This window comes from Kryptolebias marmoratus, linkage group LG15 (genome assembly GCF_001649575.2).
Source record: "Kryptolebias marmoratus isolate JLee-2015 linkage group LG15, ASM164957v2, whole genome shotgun sequence".
NCBI classification, from domain to species: Eukaryota; Metazoa; Chordata; class Actinopteri; order Cyprinodontiformes; family Rivulidae; genus Kryptolebias; species Kryptolebias marmoratus.
This window is the reverse complement of record NC_051444.1, coordinates 9,410,460-9,432,162: the sequence shown is the minus strand read 5'-3', so window position 1 is coordinate 9,432,162 and position 21,703 is coordinate 9,410,460. Positions and strand designations below refer to the sequence as shown.

The 21,703-nt window shown below is 41.2% G+C and overlaps 2 protein-coding genes across 2 annotated transcripts; both read left to right on the top strand.

Moving 5' to 3' along the window:
• The first annotated feature begins 1,428 nt into the window (after nucleotides 1-1,428).
• LOC108251275 (fibulin-7) lies at nucleotides 1,429-8,830 on the top strand. The gene is made up of 8 exons (XM_017441520.2): nucleotides 1,429-1,647; nucleotides 3,471-3,630; nucleotides 3,700-3,870; nucleotides 4,428-4,553; nucleotides 6,304-6,474; nucleotides 6,577-6,714; nucleotides 7,709-7,844; nucleotides 7,946-8,830. Exons 1-8 carry the CDS (start codon nucleotides 1,579-1,581, stop codon nucleotides 8,307-8,309), a joined length of 1,335 nt encoding a protein of 444 aa, XP_017297009.1. The 5' UTR covers nucleotides 1,429-1,578; the 3' UTR covers nucleotides 8,310-8,830.
• A 2,361-nt stretch (nucleotides 8,831-11,191) lies between these two features.
• Nucleotides 11,192-21,030, top strand: kif7 (kinesin family member 7). The gene is made up of 20 exons (XM_017439776.3): nucleotides 11,192-11,328; nucleotides 13,029-13,410; nucleotides 13,623-13,820; nucleotides 13,928-14,327; nucleotides 14,409-14,756; nucleotides 15,098-15,290; nucleotides 15,385-15,540; nucleotides 15,718-15,876; nucleotides 16,037-16,170; nucleotides 16,262-16,383; nucleotides 16,672-16,812; nucleotides 16,904-17,109; nucleotides 17,303-17,500; nucleotides 18,073-18,198; nucleotides 18,402-18,578; nucleotides 18,665-18,880; nucleotides 19,007-19,213; nucleotides 19,302-19,500; nucleotides 19,699-19,860; nucleotides 20,393-21,030. The coding sequence occupies exons 2-20, from the start codon at nucleotides 13,080-13,082 to the stop codon at nucleotides 20,758-20,760; spliced, it is 4,041 nt and encodes a 1,346-aa protein (XP_017295265.1). The 5' UTR covers nucleotides 11,192-11,328; nucleotides 13,029-13,079; the 3' UTR covers nucleotides 20,761-21,030.
• The last annotated feature ends 673 nt before the right edge of the window (nucleotides 21,031-21,703 follow it).

The following is a 21,703-nucleotide window of genomic DNA, read 5'->3' as shown; positions in this document are numbered from 1 at the left end:
TTAGCTTTATTTGTGTTTTTTAAAACATGTAGAAAGGTATAAATTTTATTTCATACAAACCCTATCACCTCAAAAGTTAGAAGTTTTTCAAAGTCAACAAAAACCATTTGTCTTTAATGTGTTTACTGTTTGAATTTTCTTTCAGCAGACAGGTAAACAGGGCATCATGTCATTGTCTTCACAGACTAATCTAATTATGTTTCTTAGAATTGATGGATGGAAACAAATTCTGGCTGAGTCCATGTTTCAGATTGCTTTTGGATGAAACAAGCTCCGAGTCCTTCATGCCAGCGAACAACCATTTAGGTTAAGTATTAGGATCTATCAATGTCTATTGAATGGATACACATAAAAGTGTAGAGACACAATTGATGCAGAGCTAATTGAATGTAATGTAGGAGGAACATCTGCTTGCATCAAGGTGACATCTTTTCTGGGAAAGTCTGGGGTTATTTTGGGACAATACCAGAACTCATTCTGCATGACTTCCCACTTTGTGGCTTCAAAAACACAGAGTGTGTGCAGATGACTGGCCTCCCTACAGTCTAGACCTGTCCACTACTGAAAACCTACAGCACGTCACAAAGAGGTGATGCTGTTGAGCCAAAACTATCTGTTATCCAAGAATGGACACCAATCTCACTTTTAAAATGTCAGCAATTAATGTTTTCAGCTCCCAAATGATTAAAAAGTTTATTTAAAAAAAAAAAGAAGGCTGATGTAACGCAATTCAAGATGATTTTCTAAAATAAAAACCTCTTTTCTTTCTACTTGTGTCAGCTAAATGAGGATGTTAAGGTTTAAATAAATCAAATTACATTTTCAGAGTTTTAGCTGCATTCTAGAAAAGCTCCCCCTTTCATAAATAAAGCTTGTATATTTAAAACATAAACTTTCTATTAGGCTGTCTGTTTTAAACGGCACTTAAATTTGTACAAAGCAAGAAGTTAGGGTTAGTTATGCATGTATTGGGTTAGACCTTGCTTTGCAGGATAAAGGCCAGGTTGGCTATGTTTCTTTGTTTGAAACCTTAGAGATAATTAGTGTTATTTGGGCAGCATGCTGTCTTCTTGTATGTTTCAGGAGCTCTGATCTCTGTGCCAAGTTTAAAGACATTAATTAGAAACTAAGTGATGACCTAACTTGGCCATAGATGAGAGAACGGGCACGCCTGTCTGAGATGAACTGGCTCCAGACACTTGCAAACAGCATAAATAAGTAGTAAAATGTCAACAGACGTTGCATGTATTCGGTTGAGCACAGAACAGGAATTTGTGCACAGTGTGCATGTATTCCTGCAGAGGGCACAGCTCCTCACATTTTGAGCGGAAGGGAAGTGAACTCCAAATCAAGTAAAGGGATAAGAACGTGGTCTCTTTTTTCTGATTGGCTCCCGAGAAGTAAACCCAGCATTCCACACCAGTTGGCTGCAGCAGCTTTTCCCCCTGCGGAGTTTCCTCTCACCTGCAGTCTTTGCACACTCTGAGAGGTGTTCGCTCAAAAAATTGACTCTTATTGCAACTTTTAACTCATCTGGGGACTCTGGCTTCTTATCAGTTCGTTGGTGTTAGTAGAAACATGTTTCCATCGGCTCTGAATGTCGTCACCTTGCTGTGTCTCTGTTCACTTCAGCCTACTTCTGGACAGGTAAGAATCTAAGCAACACAGAGCAGACAGAGGCTTGATTCATATCTTGTTGAGTTAATAATGTCTGCTGAGTTTTAAGTTAAAGGTTTATGGATAAGAAATGTCTCTAATAATGACAGCATTCGGTGTAAAAGGCTCAACAGTCTGAAGCAGACGAGATTTACTTCACAGAGAAAATGTTACATCTACTTTGCATTCAGGTTTCATAAAAAAAACATCTTGCAGCCTTCTGTGACTGAATCCTCTTACTATATTGACACTGTGCTTCAATGCAAAGCTGCTAAACATTCCCAGGAAGCTGCAGGTGTTTGTGAATGGCTTTAATAAAGCCTCTGCATGTCTGTACGCTATCTGACTGTGTTCTCCTGAGATGAGCTCTGCAAACACATAAGTGTGACAGAACGGGACGTTTCACACGGTAAGTGCTTGTTGCTTTTTCAAAATGTTCAACTTCAGAATGGCTATTCTGAGCCGCCTGTGTTAACATCCAGGAGTTAACGTGAGGCCAGGTGACATGTTGTCCAACATGAGCAGAAAGAGGCCTTTGACAGCAGCTCTGTAAACACCAGCCTCCATCTCCTCCCAGACGACTGAAGACTTTCCAAACCTCAGTTCAGCCTAAATAAGAAAGGCGTTCTCAACAAATATTGGCTCTTCTTACATAACCCCAGCTGGACCAAAACACTAATTGGTTATGTGAAAACATGCATGAGAGGGCAGGGCTGATGGGGAAAGACACCATTGAATGAGTGAGGGTTTGAGAGCAAAAAGTGCATCCATGAACAGGAACACGTCACTCCCTTCACACTCCATCCAGCGGAAAAGGAAGATCATAACACAGATTATGTTTAAGCTGAGGGGGTTCGTAACCGAGCGCTTGACCCCCAAACTCAGGGAGTAATGAAGTGAACATTTTCAAAGGTGTAGTTCGATAAATTCCTGTTTGAAGTTTTTCTAACGTCAGCAGAATCTCACAGCTACAAGAACACACTGTGTTACACAGAGAGCTTGTGTGTTCAGGACTGAGCTGAGTGATCTGGCCATCATCTAATGAGCAGGTCTCTGCTGGCCCTTAAAGTGGTCAAACACGCTCTGATCTGCACATATTTACTCATATACAAACACCTCCGCTTCTGCACAGCGCTGATCTCCATTTGGAGCATTTTTATGGACATGCACTGGAGCTGGCTGCGTTTTAGTTGAAAATAAAGTCCTATTTCAAAAAGTATTTTTGTTTTAATTAGACAATCGCTTTGCAGAAATCTGTGTAATCCAAAAAGGAAATTGGACTCAGGTGTTTGAGCACATTTTAAGTAAGGAGAAGGTTTTTTTTTATTTGTTTTTCAGCAAGCACAAAGAACATGCATGTGTGATTTATCTGATGTGATCTCACAAATCAAAAGTTTAGAGTAGTTTTAATGTTAAAGAAGAAAAAAAAAAGTTTTAACTTGTTTTCACTTGTTCATAAATTTGTGACGTTAATGGCTTCTGGTTTTTCAGTTTTTTAGTATTCACCATTATTTATTTTGAACTAATCGGAGCAAGAGTAGTCATTGTTCTGAAACATAAATATATCCAGCAAAGCCTATATTTCTTTAGAAGAAAGTTTAGGAAGAGCCCCATGTAATTTTTACAAATCCAGATTAGCATGCAGTCCAGGAACATGCTGCCAAAATTTGGAATAATAAAACATATCAAAATTACTGATTTAAATTACAACCAAAAAACTAATAACAATTTGTTTACGTTATTTTCTGTAAATTACAAGATCAGCCCTGCTAAAAAATCTTAATAATATGTCCAACTGATCTGTTCTGCTCCAGGACTGTCCCAACAGGCAGGAACTACAAGGTTCTCTGAAGCAGGTCCAGAAGCTTTTATCAGCCCATGAAGCCACATGTATGCAGAGTCTACGCAACCTGAAGAAGAAAATTAATCTACTGCAGAGCAGCGCAGGGAAGCAAACAACAAAAACCACAAACAGTAAGCCGGACTGCTAAAAAAAGAAGGATTTATTTAAAAGCTTTGTTTTAACATCCATATTTCATCCAGGTACCTGCCCAAAACTGGACGCTCCCGTCAGTGGGCGAAAACTCGGCAAATCAAACAGCGTGGGCCATGAGCTCCACTTCCTGTGTGACCCTGGCTTTGAGCTCGTGGGTTCGGAGAGCAGAGTTTGTCAGGAAAGCCTGACCTGGAGCGGCCAGCAGCCCACATGCAGAGGTGAGAGACCGAGTCACGACCATGCTGGTGGTCAGTTTTTTTCATCTCTTTCTCGTCTTCCTCTTCCCATCAGTGTCTCACTACTCCTGTCACTCATCCTGTTCTCTAACCTACTGATCACTTATACAATCATGTCAACATTTTTTGTCATTGGTTCAATTCCTTCTTTCTTTTGCCATATCTCTTTTTGTCCATCAGAAATGTCACAATTTCCTATGTAGAGATACCTTTGATAGCCTGTGATCAGATTTCTTTTTATGTATTTTGGTTGTTGTCCAAAGATCTATTGAACATGTGATAATTCATTCCAGCCTTTATGTCTCAAAGACAACAGCTCAAAGACCATTTGATCAAGATGAGAATTCTTCTTCTACACACTGACCGCATCTAACATTAACCTACATTGCTTTATTATTTGCTAATCCTGTTTTTCTGTCTCATCCATACATTATGATGTCATGTTCTTAGTGGTTTAAGCTTTAGAGATATTAAGTTGCAACGTGTCTGAAAAAGCAGTTCAAAGTAGCAGCTGTGCATAATCTGTTTGTCTCCTTCAGACATCAATGAGTGTGCATCGTCTCCTTGCATGAATGGAGGGACATGTGTGGACGAGGTGAACCAGTTTTCTTGTGTCTGTGCCAAAGGCTGGACTGGAGCGACCTGTCAAAGCCCTGTTCCAACATGTGAGTAACACATAAGTCACTTGTGTGTCAGATTAGTTTATTTTACCTACTAACCTGCACATCTTACCACTGTAAAAAGCACCGAAGACATCTTTGGTCTTGAGTGGTGCCAAAAAGAAAATCTATATAACTGCAGCACTAATACACATCACACACCCCTTGTGATTGTAGTTTTAAAGTAAGAAAGCAAAAAAATAGAGAAAATTTGCTTCTTCTAACTCAGAAGAAAAGTCAGGAAGCAGATGAAGATTATCTTTTGAGTTGCAGGGCTTAAGTGACGTTTTATTGACTCAAACAAATGCAGAAACGCAGCAAATATCAGAGATTAAAATCAGATCTTTCTCAGTCAAAAGAGGCAGACTGTGGGGAGGTCAGAGCTGGGAAATCTAGGCAAAGGAGAAAGCAGGTAAACAACTAAAGTTAACTGTTTTCAAGAACTACAAAACATGTTTGATCGTTTACTTGTTGAGAGCAGTTTTATGATCTTGCGGCGAGTGGAAGCTTCAACCAGGTATTTATAGAAGCTTATGACTGATGAGCAGCAGCTCAGATCTGACCCCACATACCAGGAACTGCATCTGTAATTAGGAACAAGAGAGGGAAGAGAAAAGTGTCTAATCCGAGGCAGTTTTCATGACAACATCCAATTTGGCTTGGATCGGGAACACCATCATTTTCTCACAGTAAAATAGGTCACTGACTGGCTGGTGTTTCAGGATATTCTTCTGTTTCTGTTTGATGAAATTACTGGGATAAAACTCAGCTAGATAATCACTAGCAAATTGAAATTTAATGTAACTGATTTAGTTTTGTAATCCACGTGACTTTGGAGGTCAGAAGTCAGTCAGTTTTTCTCTGTCCCTGCAGTTTAAGGCTAAGGCCATCCTCCAAGCCATTTCAATAAATTTGAGACAGTTTTAAGCACAATATTTTTAGACATTTAAAGATTTATTTCAACTAAACCACAGTGGTCATAATGTTATTTTAACTGTCTGCATTAGCTGTGTTGAAATAGACATTTAAGTTCTAACAAATCTTGTTTAAGTTCAATTAATTATTGAACTTCCTTCAAATGACCTGATGCTTTTAATTAAGCTACAATAGATTTGTAGATTCAAACAAATACACTAGACTGTTCAATCAATTGAGTCAACAAAACTGAAACAAAAGGTTCCTACAAGCTACTGTTTCAATCAAGCTTAAACAGATTTTAAAGTTTAAACAGCTACCCAAAAGACTTCAATCAATTATCAACCAAATCAAAATAACACCAGTTTATACAACAATGGATTTTGTCATTAAGATAACATATGGCCATGTCAGGAGAACAAATAGTTTCTTCACTTGACTAGAATTTAAAGCAGCACTTTTATTCATATTATTGTGTTGAGAAATTGTTTTAGACTTTATATTGTTTTTATCCTACAGTTTGTCACATTACATTTAAGTTAATCTTGATTGTTAGTGTTAAAATATTTGCACATTGGATTTAAGCTCAAACGATATAAAATTAAACATCATGTCGCTGTTACGGACCCAAACCCTTCACCTCCTGTATGTGATGTTGGCAGCTGTGACTGACACTGTCACAAATCTTTGTCGACACATCAGCCGTGTTTGTCACATGATGTCAGCTGAATAAATAATCACCGGATGTGTTGAATTGACACGGAGCTGCAGTGCTAAAAATATTACAAAACAAAAACCTTTTCCACAGCTGAAAACCAGTTCTCCTCTCTTCCCTCTTCAGTCTTTATCACCACGAGAAACACGTCTGCTGCCTCTGCTGCTACCACCTTACCAGCTGCCACCAGCGGGTCCCATGTTCGTCCATCACGCTGCTCCACGGTGCAGGGGACCACCCACTGCACCTGTGAGCCGGGATACACCATCTCTGGCACAGACAGCTACACCTGCATGGGTACTCCTTGTAATTTCGACTTAATCAGACCCTAAAAACTAATTACAGCTGCTATAATGTTTCTGTTTGGGGTGATAAATCTGTGTATGTTATGCACTTTAGATATAGATGAATGTGAGCTCTTCCATAATGGGCCGGCGGGGAGATTGTGTTTACATAAGTGTGTGAACACGCCTGGAGGCTATCGCTGTTCCTGTCCGGCTGGGTACAATGTGACAACCGATGGGCGCAGCTGTAAAGGTGAACACGTTATCTTTCTTCTTTATGCTGATTTTATAAGTCTGTCCTCAGCTTTCCTTCATACTGAAAGAGATGTAAAGAGCTGTTATAAACCCAAACTGTCTAAACTAGAGGTGTCCAATCCTGGTCCTGGAGGGCCACTATCCTGCATGTTTTAGTTGTTTCCATGCTCTTTAAGTTTTCCAGATGCCTGATAATCACTCGCTCATTCAAATTAGGTGTGTCAAAGCTGAGAAACACCTAAAACATGCAGGATAGTGGCCCCTCCAGGACCAGGCTTGGACACCACTGGTCTAAACTCAAAACAGAATGACCAAAATGGGAGACAAAATACAGCACAAAGAGGCAAGAGTGGAAAAGAAATGGCTAAATATGACACTCCCAACATAGATTTTATTGAAATAACCAGAAAGGGATGAAAAACTGCCCAATATGAGACACTAAATAACCATGAAGGGATAATATAAAAAAACAACAATCACATAAAACAACCTAATCTGGTGTTTAAAACAATCATAAAGTAATGCCAAACTATTCTAAACACTTTGTAGGTATTTGCAAAGCAACACATCCCATTTTTGCATCTCTTTGTGGTCATTACATGGTTGTAAAACTCAAAACAACCACACACTCTGTCAGCATGTGTTTTCTGTTTCTTTTTCAGTCTGCAAGTCCTTTACCTCAGTAAGAAGACGAGGGGAGTTTTTATTACTGTTTCGTTATCTGTCCAAAAATTTCCTGCAGCTCGTTTCTGGAAAACGTTTCAGAGTTCCCCTGATTACAAAATAAAACTGCTGGCTCAATAGCTAGAATTCAAGAAAAAACTATTAATGGGTAAATCTCAACACCCCCTAACAGAACATTTAAAAAGAGATCCTTAATATAAAAGCAGTCAGAAAGTTATGTTTATGTGTATTTCTTCTTTACAGACTCAAAACCATTTCAACAGTTTTTTAATCCAAATTATTGGGTGTTTTTTTATCTTTTCTCACAGATATTGATGAGTGTGCCAACAGACAAAACAACTGCACGAGGGACCAGATGTGTGTTAACACCTACGGTGGTTTCCAGTGTGTTCGTGTTGACTGCCCCAAAATCCCTCATGCTACATATGTCAAAACTTCCCCCATGTGAGCATTATCTATCCTATCTTTTATTTATTTTGTTATTAAAGATATGCAGTTTCATCAGGACCTTTGACCTCTTTGTGCTCTCCTTTATTATCTTGCAGGCGGTGTGAACGTAACCCCTGCCCCGTGGACAACAAAGCATGTTCCCAGACCCCAAGCTCCTTCTCCTACCATTACCTGGCTGTCGTGTCCAACCTGTCGGCCCCCCGCGTCATGTTCAGAGTCTCAGCACTGCGCCCGATAGGCGACACACTTCGCTTCACCTTACTGGGAGGACGGCAAGCCCGCCGCCACTTCACGGTTCAGCGCTCGGACCGTCAGACAGGTCAGCTGATGCTGGTGAGCGCCGTGCAGGGCCCCGCCACTCTGGAGGCCGAGGTGGAGATGAGTGAGCTGGAGAGGCGAGTCCAGCTGGGAAGGTACATCACCAAAATCACCATGTTTGTCTCCCAGTATGATTTCTGAAACATAAAAAGAAACAAAAGAAACAGCACAAGAAGAAGAAGAGAAAGAAAACAATCAAACAGCACTCATAAAGGACTGTAATAAACACAAAATCTCCCTGAATTAAAGTACTATTTTTGTAAATTCTTTCCTTATTGTGCAGTTATGAGTATATTTTATTCTTCTTTATGACTCTGTTTCCTTTGTATTCTCGTGTCATTACTTGTGCCTTAAACTTTAATATTCTCGCTTCCTGTTAGACAATTAAATCCGATCTAAACTGTTTAAAGACTGATCTTTTATTTGTCGATCTGTGATATTTGAATGCACATTCAAAGCCCACTGAATTCTGCACCCTGGTGTACTGTAAGACGTGATAAATGTGAGCAGTGGTTGCTAAACACCGCAGATCCTGCAGTACAGAGCAATGCTGTTCAGCAAAGAGCAGACCGCTGAAAAGAGCTTCTGTGCTCTTACAGTGCATGAATAAGTAACTTTTGAAAACTGCAAAACAAGTACACAGGCAAAAAAAAATGCATATATCACACACCCCAAACGCAAATGTTCTGTGATTATTTTCATATGTGATTAAGTGTGAGAGACCCTGAAAAGCACAAGTAAAATAAATAAAAAATAAAACAGGATGTCTTTTAAGTCGCAGAGGAGACTTTGTGAGGTGATGGAGCCTCATATGTAACAACATGAAGAAGGTAAAACAAGGTTTATGGGATCTTTAGACAAATTCAAAGACGTGAAATATGTGGCTTATTGTGGGATGATCTCTGTTTGGTTTTGTTTTGTTTTTTTAATTAACTCCGCCAAGGATGTTCTGTTTTCAGAAGCATTTATTTGTTTATCTGTTTTTGTACAAGATTACTCCAGAAGTTAGGGACAGATTTTCATGAAATATTCAGGAAACGTCAAACATGGCACAAGGAACATGTGATTTAATGTTGCTGGTGGTCCGGTCAAAGTTCAAGGTCAAAGGTCAAGGTCAAAGGTCAAGGTCACGGATCAGCCCGTGCTCTAACTCTGCAGCTGTATAACAAGAGTGTTAAACTCCACAGCTGGACACCTCATCGGTCAAGGGTGATCACCATTGATTTCAAGGTCATGGGGTCACAGATGACCCAGTGCTCTAACTCTGCGGCAGCGTAATGCGCAGCTGGACACCTCATGGGTTAAAGCTGATGCCTGTTGATTTCAAGGTTCAAGGGGTCAAAGGTCAAGGTCATAGGTCACAGGTCATGTTCCTACATGTGACCCTTCTGTTTCCTCCGCCAAGGAAGTTCTGTTTCCGGTTGAGTCCGTTGGTTTGTTTGTCTGCCTGCTAGCAAAGATGTGGTAAAAACTAATGAACAGATTTGGATGAAATTTTCAGGAAATGTTGGGGTTCTAACAAAAAACAGTGGATTAAATGTTGGTGCTGATCCAGATCACGCTATGTTTTAATCACGCTGTGGCCTTGGCGGAGGTTTGCGCTCTCTGAGTGCTTCTAGTTATTATTATTTTCCTTTTGTGATCTCATCACATTACATCCAGATGCTTATCTTCTAGCTTGACTCTTTCAGCTCCACAGGTTCTCAGCAGCTCTCTCAAACATGACCAATAAAAAAGCCTTTAATGAGACTGAAATGAATCCACTGATCTCAGTCTGCTGGTGGGAGGTATTGTCATCAGACACCAGTGTGCTGACTTTGGCAGCAGTTTGGGTCATCAGTAATACTTTTACTGACAACTTATACCCAGGTCTGATGGTTTAGATGGCAAAAGGGAGTGCTCTTATGTCTGCAAGGCTCCAGAGACCTCCTGCTGCTGCTGTTGAAAGGAAAAGCAGATACAAGACTTTAGTATCAACAGCTGACTTTATTATAAGCTACGGTAAATAAAGTTGAAAATCACAGCGGAGTCCTCATGACTTTCAGTAGCATCAGAGGTAACACACTGTTGTTGTTGTTTGTTTGTTTTTTCTTTATCATCTTTGGTTTCAATTAAATATTTTTCTGGGAAAGATTACAAAGTAAGTTTACTAAGTTAGCTAAAGGTGAAATTATTTTGCCTAACAAAACGTGCACAACTCGTATGCAATGCTAAACTATAATGTAACACTGCCCCCTGCTGGTTAGAACATAGACAGGCTGCACAAAAAGGTTAGCTTCCCAAAAGAGGATATTTATTGGTGACACCAGTTTGCAAACTAAATAGATCAAAAATCAACTTTTTAACTTTGAACTTGGTCTTACTTAGATTCACGACATGCATACCCTTAAATTTAGCACATTTCTTTAAGCACCAGCAAGGTTTTCAAAGCCTCACAACATAAAAGTCATAAAAAAAACGTTTTCCATAGAAAATATTTTTTAAAAGTCTGTGTCAGCCACAAGTATCCTTACAGCATGCAGTTTGTGGAACATTGTAATATTGCCAAACTCTTAAAGATAATCTTAGTAATATTAATGACAAAGAATCACTGTATAAAAGATTATAAAAGGAACTCGAGTTGTTCCGAGATATTCCACACTCCAATTGGGAGAATTCCAGCAACTGATCGTTGAATTTAATCGTAAACAAAAGCAAGGAACATTTGCTGTTTTCTAATGCAACTTTTACAAAAACCCAGATGAGTTTGAGTTACATTGACATAAAAATCGAAGCATAAAAAATCTAATCAAAAACACTGAAAAGGTGCATATTTTGACCGCTATTACTGCTTTGAAAGCTTTCAGTTACAGTTGTGGAGATTAGAAATGTTCTTTTACAACATTTTTATTTTTTTTCAATTCATTTCCTAATTTCATTTCTGATTAGTAAAGTACAAATGATGGTATTAGACACATTGAAAATAGGTGGGTCTTGAATATATGCTACAACGGCCTGCCATACTGTGAAGCTGATGCTGAGCTGCAGACCGAACCCAAAACTCCAGGATCCCGAACTTCAGAGCTCCTCCCCTGAACTTCCATTCTCGAAAATAAAAAATAAATAAATAAAACAAACTCCTGTTTTATCCCGAAACCATGCTCTGACTTCTGGTGTTGAAGTAAGTGTTGTTAAATGTTAGCGGTCAGAAGAAGTTATCCGGTCAGAGGGGGACTTTACTCGAGTCTCCATCTTTGCTCATCTTCATGTTTTTATTGTTGTTTGAACCAACTTGGCTAACTTTTTAGCCTAGCTGCAGTCAGTCTGCAAAACAAGCCTCTAAAACAAGCCTGGCGACTTTACGAAACTTCACAGCAGAGAGATAAAGAGTTAACGCGCTCGAAGTTCGTTTCAGTCACTTTTAACTTTAAATGTTCAGTTTATTTTATTTATTTATTTAAGGGGAAACAGCAGCGAGCTAACGTTAGCCTGCTAACTGTAGCGTCGAGATTTTTTTTGCCCCTTTTGGGTTGAAAACATGAGGAAGTGATGCTTTGTTTTTAATCTCTAATAACTATCCTGCAGCGTGGCTGACAATTACATTAAGTTATCTTTTTGAAAGCTAAAAAACAAATCCAGTTTTGTGTTTACTCAGTTCTGGCAGCTGAGATTTAACCCTAGAGAGGGGAGCATCTGGAGACAGAAATGTGTTTTCTGACTAATTGAGTTATGTGCTCTAATATGTTATTGTTTTATCATTTAAAGTCTTTAATTTAAATTAAAACTATTTAATTTCTAGTTGTATTAATAGTAGTAGTAGTTCCCTACCACATAACTATATGTTTGTATAAACATATACTTTTACAAATAATTAAATAAATTGGGAAGCCTGTGTAGGTGTCTGAAGTCCTGGACATCACCAGAGACTTCTGTTGTTATATTCAGTTATTGTTTTTCCTTTTTTTTTTAAATACACATGTAAACAGCCTTGGCTCAAGAGACAAAGTCAACTGTTTGAGGTTATTAAACTACTCCTGAGTTTATTTTAATTTGTTAAATCTGAGCAGATGATAAATCACACAATCACCGGCCTCGTCAGTTCTTACTGTTTCTTTGTGCTTCACGGATAATGTTAGAAATTAAACATAAGCTGATTCTCTTCTTTGCTCTTCCCTTTTTACAGCTCTGAGATGGGCTGATCTTGGTTTCACGTGCTGCTCCAGAAAGGCTTTTAGACTAAATCTAATCTGCCCGTTCTGTTTATAAATTTCATGAGTCGCTTTACCCTTTGGATTTACTCTCATGAAGTCCTTTCTTTCTGATATAGTTGTATAACTACCCTCCTTCCTTTGGGATAGTGTTTTTCAGATGTTGTGTTTCTCTGTCTCCCTGCAGTAATCCCACTGTAGTCGTCTCAGGATGTGCGGGTTTTCATTTTAAAGTTTATTTATTGATTTCTGTATTTCTAATGTTTGGAGGTGGGTTGCCATCTCTCTAATTAACTTTGTGAAATGGGGATGAACTCAAACTGCAAAGAGAGAAACAATTGTTTAAATAAATATTAACAAATTAATTGTGACTGCATAGCAACTTTTGACAAGAATTAATAATATGTTGTACTTTTTTATAGTGGTAGGTGTCAGTGTGATCAGACTTTGTTGACATCCTTGAGAATCATGAGTAGGATTGTCTTTTATGGTACTATTAATTTTTTTTTTTGCTTTGATTGTAAGTAATGTGAAGTCCTTGATTTGATAGGTTTTAAACTCCTAACTTACTAAACTAGCTTAAAGTTTTCACTGATTATATTTGACCTGCTTGGTTGCTTTTTATAATCGCCCATCAAGCACCATTGACAGTGTTTTTTCTGCTTCGTTTTAGTGACCCAAGGATGATCAATGCGTAACGGTGAATCAGAAGAGCGGGAAAACAATGCCTCCCAAAGTGCCTGGTGGCCAAGCCAGAGGAGACTTTTCTGCAGTCCAAGTAGCCGTTCGGGTTCGTCCCCTGCTTCCCAAAGAGCTTCTCCACTGTCATGAGAGTTGCATCACCGTGGACGCCGAACTTCGCCGAGTTACTTTGGGCCACGACCGACACTTTGTTTGTGACTACCTGTTTGAAGAGACTTGCTGTCAGGAGGAGGTTTATTCTCTCTCCGTTCAGCCACTCATAGATGCATTTTTCCAGGGTTTCAATGCCACGGTCTTTGCCTACGGGCAGACAGGCTCAGGCAAGACTTACACCATTGGAGAAGCTAATATTAGTAAGTTGTTTATGTTTTGCTTTCGTAATATTTCTCTCTAAAATATTTGAGCCCAACAGCATACACACACTATCAAGGGTAGAAGTTATGTGCTTTCTTTTCACCTGACTGTATCTTTGCTTGAGACTGTATAAAGAAAATACTCATCGTTTGGGCTTATCTGCTCACCAAAGCAGTTTTATGCAGTGATGAATATTTAACTGAATCTTTAGGTTCCTTCAGAGATGAGGAGCAGGGTATCATCCCCAGGGCTGTTGCGGATGTCTTCAGGCTTCTAGATGAAAACGACCTCACAGACTTCTCTGTCCGAGTCTCCTATCTGGAGGTCTATAAAGAGGATTTTAAGGACTTGCTGGAGGTTGAGACTGCCAGCAAGGACATCCTCATCCGGGAGGACAAAGGCAACATAGGTATGAAAAAAAGCCTTATTGGTTCCTGGGAATCTGCTGTGAATTTTCCGTCTTTAAAAAAAAACGGATTGGTGCATGGATTAAACTACATTCTTTATCTTTTTTAGTTTTGTGCGGCGTGAAGGAGTGTGAAGTGGAAGGTCTTGACGAGGTGTTGAGCTTACTGGAGTCGGGAAACACGGCCAGACACACTGGTGCGACACAGATGAATCCGAACTCCAGCCGGTCGCACACCATTTTCACCCTGCACATGGACCAGCGTCGTGGGAGCTCTCGCCTGAATGGAACCGCTGCGAGCACCGGACCACAAATGTTGTCTTCCAAGTTCCACTTTGTGGACTTGGCAGGGTCGGAGCGCATCTTAAGGACGGGTAACACTGGAGAGAGGCTGAAAGAGAGTATCCAAATTAACAGCGGCCTTCTGGCTCTGGGGAATGTTATCGGGGCTCTGGGAGATCCAAAGAGAAAAGGCTCTCATATACCATACAGGGATTCTAAAATCACAAGGTAGGTTTTGCTCAATAAACCATTTTATCAGAACATTTTATACGATGTGTCTTTAATTTGCATCATTCTTGTTTCATCTAGGATACTAAAAGACTCTTTGGGAGGGAATTCAAAGACACTGATGATTGCCTGCATCAGCCCATCTTCTTCGGACTTTGACGAGAGCTTGAATACTCTGAACTACGCAACGAGGGCGAGGAACATTCAGAACCGAGCGACGGTCAACTGCAAGCGCGAACCAGATCGCGTGGAAGGCCTGGAGCAGCAGATCAAGGCCCTTCGCAGAGCTCTTGAGAACCGCCAGCGCTCGGAGACTCGCATCATTGCCCACGGCGACCCAAACAGGAGACCTCGACTGGGAGAGGGAGAAATGAGCAGGCTGCAAGCACAAAGCGCTCACTATAGGACCTGCACAGACACTGCTTACAGGTTGAAGAACAACAATTGTGTTGATGTTAAATGTTCCCTAAAATAACACTGTTTTTGTGCTGTTGTTGCAGCTGTTTGTATCTGTTTCTGTTCTTAAAGCCACAATGAGGTTTAAACCACAGAAGAATGTTCACATCTGTTCAGCCAAATCATAAAATAGAAACTGTCAACACTTCTTGTCTAAGCCAAATGATAATTGGGCAAAAAAATGAGTTATATTAGAATTGTTTTCAGGCCACTTCTGTTGGGTGTGAGATTTGTTTTTTTTTTACTTTAGTAGGTTCAAACCTGTGCAGTTTTAAGTATTTCCTTCATTCATCTGTGCCGTCGATGTGTAACAGGTTGCTCCGGGAGCTGCAGAGTGAAGGGGCTTTGACGGCAGAGCAGAGTCTGAGAGTAAAAGAGTGGCTGTGCTCAGTCGAGGAGGAACGAAGCGGGCTCACAACCGCCTCCGGACCAGACAGCGGTATCGAGAACAGCTCCACCGAGGACAGCGTTGCACTGAGAAGAGGCAGGCCTTCTATAAGGAATCAAGTATGTTTCTTTCAAATCAACTTGGAAGACCGCTTTAGTCGAATCTTACCAGTAATTGGGCACATTACTGATTTGTTTATGGCTTATCCTTCAGGACACAGAAGCTGTAGAAGAGAGGTGGAGCCATGATCATGAAAGTGAGAAGGAAGATGGCATCACTCACCTTCAGTCACAGATCCAACAGTTGGAGAAGGAAAACACAGACTTCTTAGCAGCTCTGGAGGATGCTATGGAGCAATACAAGCAGCAGGTAAACATGTTTTTCCATTAAAGCAGCAATCATTGTTTTTTTTATTCATAGAGTCCTCACAGAATTAATCACGTAGACTTGTAGTTTGATCCTCGCTCGGCTGTGTCGGTAGAATATTATATTTTCAAACTGTTAACTCGAACGATATGTTGCTGACTTTGTTTTGTTTGGTGTCAGAGTGATAAACTTCAGGATCAACAGGACTTGATAACAGAGCTACAATGTCAGCTGTCGACTCTCGGATTGATAGATCCGGGTTTTAACACGAGACTGCGACCTCACACCGCTCCTATGGGCTCCATGCTGCATACTCAGAATGGAACCACGTACAGACAGGTAACTACCCAGAGGAGGTTATATGAAACAAAACTCCACCTGGTTTTGTTTGGCTGAAATCTACTAAAAACTAATCATCTTGTGCAGTCCAATTGCTTTCCTGCTACTTTTGGGAAGTTCCCTTAATTCCCATTTTGGCGGCTAACACGTGTGGTTACAGGTCAGTCCAGTGGGTCATATTGGGATTGATCAGGATGGGAAGGTTTATGAGGACCAGGAAATCCTAGGAGGAGCAGAGCTTCATCACAAGGAAAGAGAAGGAGGTCATTTTGGTCTCTGTCAGGAGAAATGCAAGTACGTTGTGGATCCCTTTATTCTCACTTCACCTGTGCTTACATTATGTGTGAATGAGCATCCAGCTCTGTAATTCTCATTATTCCGTCAGGCTGGTGAACTTGACTTGGACCAAGCGGGACTTGCTTTCAGGAGGTTTATCATTTGGTGGCAAAGGAACAACATCTCAGCAGCCCGAGTCAGATCTGCACCCCTGTTTGGGCAGAAAAGCATGTAAGTCCAACAGCTGCCTTGGCAATTCTTCAACATTAATCTGATAGAATATTAATCCTGCTTAAATGTGAAGACCTGCAAACTGGTAAGCATTTTGAGGGGAGGAAACATGCTTACTTCAGAGTATTTTGGGATGACTGGTCTCACTAAAGTACTCAAAAGCCCTCTTAAAAAATCTTATGCTATAGAGTACAAGATATTAATGAATATTTTGAGAAGTATGAAAATGGTGTGAATTGTGTGTTTTGATGCTGTGACCCTGAAGTGTGTTCTGAAATCTCTGTGAAGCTAATTCCAGTAGCGGGGAAAGTCTGAAGAGTTTTGACGGTGTTTCGGAGTGGGGGCTTCTTCAGGCCCAGCAGAAGATCAGGGAGCTGTCAGTCACCATCCGTATGAAAGAAGAACTCATCAAGGAGCTGGTCAAAACAGGTAGAAATGTTTGTGCACTTCCTTATCGTCACCAGGTCCATGTTGTCTTTTGTGTTGGTACATGTCAGTTGTTCTGTTTTTGTGTGTGCAGGTAAGGAAGCCCAGGCCCTAAATAAGCAGTACAGCCATAAGATCACAGCTCTGGAGAGCGAAGCTGGGCAGGCTCGGCAGGAGCTGCTGGAGGCTCAGAGGCAGCTGCAGGAGCTTGAGAGGCAAGAGAAGGAGATCAGCGGAACAGACAAGACCAGAGCACAGGAGTGTCGCAGGAAGATAGCTGCTGCTCAGAGCAAAGTTCAGGTTTGACTGTCACACCTCCAAACTGCAACAAGTATTTCTCTGTGATACGGGATTGGGTGAAGCATGGCATGCAGCGAAGGTGGTGTCGTAAACTCATGGGCTCTGTATGATTCCTGAGACGGGGTTTAGTCTTAGCACCTGTTGGCCCTGCATTGATCTTGTCAATGAGGAAATATTTATGGTCAACTATCAGGTGCTGAGTCAGCGTCAGAGGGACACAGCTCGTCTGGCCAACCTGCCCGTTCAGAGTGAGCGTCGAGTCGTGGAGCTGGAGAGAAGTGTTCAGTTTATGAAGCAGCAGCAGGAGCAGCTGCAAAAACGCCTGCGTGAGGAGAGCCAGCAGAAACGGCGTCTGGAGAGCGAAATGCAACGAAGAACTCACAGAGTCAAGGTAACACTTAACCCACACCGTGTGCTTTCAGGGTTTATTTTTAAACCAGAACTATCATTTATACAACATCATTACAGTCTTTTAAGTGAGTATGTATTGAAAACAAACATTATGATGTCATTTTTGGAAAGAAACTGTCTTTTTATCAAAGGTGTGGTAATAATTCTGCAAATTTATTTGCAGGACAGAGCCATATCAGTTCTGGAAGTCTGTTAGATGATGCCTACATGCTTTAAAATCCAGATGTTTTTTTTCTCATTCTATGCAAGTCTACAGAAACATGAACATCTTTCTGAAGAGCTCTTTTTAGCACCAGATTTTTACCTCTTAAAGGCTTCTGCACATGCACTTTGAAAGAGAATAACTCCTTTTATTGGAGACTTTTATTTTGTCATTTTCCAGTCTTTCATACACAAATATGTAACTTAATAGACACTGAAGGAAAAAATAAATTTAGAAGCATATGAGATGACAATTAAAGCAAGTAATACATTTATTATCTTTTGCTCGAGGCGTTTTTCTTCTGCTCCTGTAACTGATTGTTATATTTTTTCCCTTTGCTGTTGTTACAGGAGCTTGAAATAAAGAACGAGCAGCAGCAGAAGATCCTCAGGATAAAGACCGAGGAGATCGCAGCCTTCCAGAGACAGAGACGCAGTGGCAGTAATGGCTCTGTCATCTCACTGGAGGAGCAACAGGTGTCACAAGAACACAATTATATTTAAATTACGTTAGCCTAATTTATAGTCTTTTATTTACAGTTTTCTTCGTGCAATTTTAGGAGTGATATGTGTAAAAACTTGATAGTCCTGTTTTAAAACCTAGAAATGTTTTTGAGTACGTCTTAAGTCACGGCAGTGCTTGATGCCTGACGCCACGTTGTTTAATTTTGTGAGATTAGAAGATCGAGGAGCAGAAGCGCTGGTTGGATGAGGAGATGGAGCGTGTATTGGGTCAGAGGAGAGGCCTGGAAGACCTGGAAGGAGAGCTGACGAAGCGGGAGGAAATCCTGGCAAAGAAGGAAGCTTTGTTACAAGAACGCAGTGGGTTGGAGACAAAGAGGCTCCTCTCCAGTCAGGTATTGACAAACACAGATAACTCAGCTTAGTGATGCAGGATACTAAAAGATGCTGAAGCTCTGCTGTTTTGTTTTTTTTGGTCTAGGCTCTAAGTAAAGATCTGGTGAGGCTTACTGGGCGTATTGAGTCACTCGAGCAAGAGCTAAGTGAGAGAAACGGCCTCCTTCGCAGCAGCAGTGCTCAAGACTCCCAACACATCCGGCAAGAGATCTCCAACCTGCGCCACGAGAAAGACTTGCTGTTTAAACAACGCGTGGAGCTGGATGATAAACTGCGGAAGGGGAACCTGCTCTCACCTGAGGTCAGAAGCAGCTTCATAATTCAAACACTTCAGTACAATTTAACTGTCTGAACTCTTTGGATTGGGACTCGATGAATGTCGGCTCACATCCTCCTGAGGCGCATCTGTTTCCTGTGATGTCACCAGGAGGAGCGAACCCTTTTCCAGTTGGACGAGGCCATCGAGGCCCTGGATGCAGCTATTGAATATAAGAATGAAGCCATCACTCAGAGGCAGAGGCAGCTCAGGGCTTCTGCCAGCATGCTCTCCCAGTGGGAAATGAACCTCATGGCCAAGCTCAGCTATCTGTCTGCCTCTGAGACCAGAGCTCTGCTCTGCAAGTACTTTGACAAGGTTTGTGGAACACTTTTTTCCGAACCAGTTCTCGTCTTCAGTCCATTCACGGCGAATGAACAACATTCTTCTTGGGCCCGTTCTGCAGGTGGTCTCCCTGCGCGAGGAGGAGCGTAAGCTGCAGCTTGGGCTGACCGAGCTGGAAATGCAGCTGGAAGAGCAGCAAAGGCTGGTGCAGTGGTTGGAAAACGCCCTCGATCGTGCACAGCTTGACACGGATCGCCGTCTCACACAACAGCAAAAAGAGCACGAGAGGAGCATGCAGCTGTTGTTGCAGCAGTGTCGAGGTGCGAATCACTGGCCTTTAAAAAAGAAATCTAGCAATGTCCCACCAAAAACAAGTTGTTCTTATCCCAACATGTTATATATTCAGAATTCTGCTGCCTACATTATATATGAGGTTGAGATTTTTTTATTCTTGTTATTTTAAAGTTCCTTTATTAGTAGTGTTAAGTCTACTTCTGTGTGGCCTCATATTGTTACAGAACAAATGGACGGGGGCCTGGCAGGAAGGCAGCGGCAGTACGAGGGATGGATCCACAACCTCAGCAAGGAGCTGAACCACTACAAGGCAGCGAATCTGGAGCTCAGCAACAAACTGAGAGAGCTCTGTGTTCCAGTCGGTCAGCTTAAAGAGCACCCAAAAGGTAAAGAATCAGATCAGACGTGACAGCAAGTGTAAATAAACAGATTTTTCTGAGACAAACCTCTGTGTTTTCTGAGTGATCACCAGCACAGATGAAGGATTGACCATCCCTACGGACACAACTGGATAATAAAGAGTCACTTTAATTAAAGATTTGTTTTTTCTCTTTTAGCTGCGAGCCTGCTGGTTGTCATGTTGCCCCTTCGGCACGTCTGCTTTGATTACTTTTAGGAGCTTGTGGCTGTCTTTACATACTTTAAATATACACCATCGGCATTAAAGTTAATTTAGAAATGTTCTGTACCTTTTTACGGCTTACAGTAAACAGACTAATTTAAATGCAAAATCATTAGAGAGTTTAACTTGAACTACTATGGTTTAAGTTGTTTAGCTACTCACATTTTTATTTACATTGATATAAACAGTATTTGATCTTTGCTGTCTCTGTTAGAAGTCTGACACTTTTCTTTTAGCCCATATTCTCTGTACGAAGGGATGTTTTCCTTTAACTGTCTTGCTGTCTGATGTTAAAGCTGCTGGCAGCGTGGAGAAGCTGAGCCGCTGTCCTGAGGACGGTCCAGCAGGCCGGGGGACGGGTCATCTGGACAAACCCACCAGGTCCAGGGAGGAAATGAGAGAACTGGTGAACACCCCACTGCCGTCTACATGGAGGCGCTCTTCTCTGCCCACAGAGGAGCCTGCAGCCATGGAGGAGCTGTGGCTGCAGGTGGCTGGAGATCCTCCCGCCAACCGAGTGGTTCAGGCTGGCGTCGGGTCCTGGGGGGCGCCCGCTTCTCTTCCTGCGGTGAAATCTCGCAGAGAGTCTCGTCGCTCCAGCCTCAACGTCGGACCCCTGACCTCAAACAACGCATTAATTGACGTGCGAAAGAATCCTGTCTGAATTTCCCCTTTATTTTTATTTTTTTTTATGTGTCTGAGTGACATTGCCAAAACTGTCAATGTTTAGTTTTTTTTTATATTGAAAATCCACTGATTTTTCTCACAAAGCACTTTTTTATTCAAATAAAAATACCATGCAGATGCTAAGTGTATGTACTTAACATTTTTTTAAAAATCATGTGTCATTTTAATGTAAAAAGTTCTTTTCGTGGTGTAATCATGTACACTTTTGTTCAGCAACAATATTTTTTAATAAAATGTTTTTGACATATATAGTCATGTGGCTAAAGTTTTCCTTTTGAAAGTTCCCATTTATGCAGTGATAGTTCTTAATGACTGGTTGTGTTTGGAGTCATCCTCCTGCACATCTGCTTGGAAATCATCATTACTTCTGACCAAATCCTGTCCGTTTGCAGAAACTCGTCCCCAGACTTACTAAGACCCTCCATCGTGCTTCACTGCTGCCTGCAGACACTCGTTTCTGTCCTACTTCCTGCTACAGTCTAATATTTTAGTGTGAAACACGTGCTGACATTTGTCTGAGCCGCAGTTCGGATGTTTTTGTTCATAGCTGAATCACCTGGCCTTGTTTCTACATCAGAGGTTTGGCTTCTTGGCTGTAATTCTCCAATAAAAGCCCTTCTGGACAGACGTCTTCAGACAGTATTCGGGAGGTAATGGTGCTGCTGGACGTCTGATTTCAAAAGGACGTAAGTGGGATGTGTCTGTCTCCCTGCAGAGAGCTTGAACAGCACACATTCAAACATCTGACCGTGCTGATGCACCTCGTGTTTTGCTGCTGTGCTCAGAGTTGTTGCGGCGTCTGACCTTTTGACATGAAACTGCGTTTAATGTTGCAGTTTGGCTCTTCCTCGCCCGGTTTTAAGCCCCCTACCTGCACCTTTTTCTGTTTCCGTTCATGTTTCAGCCGTACACTGTAAAAA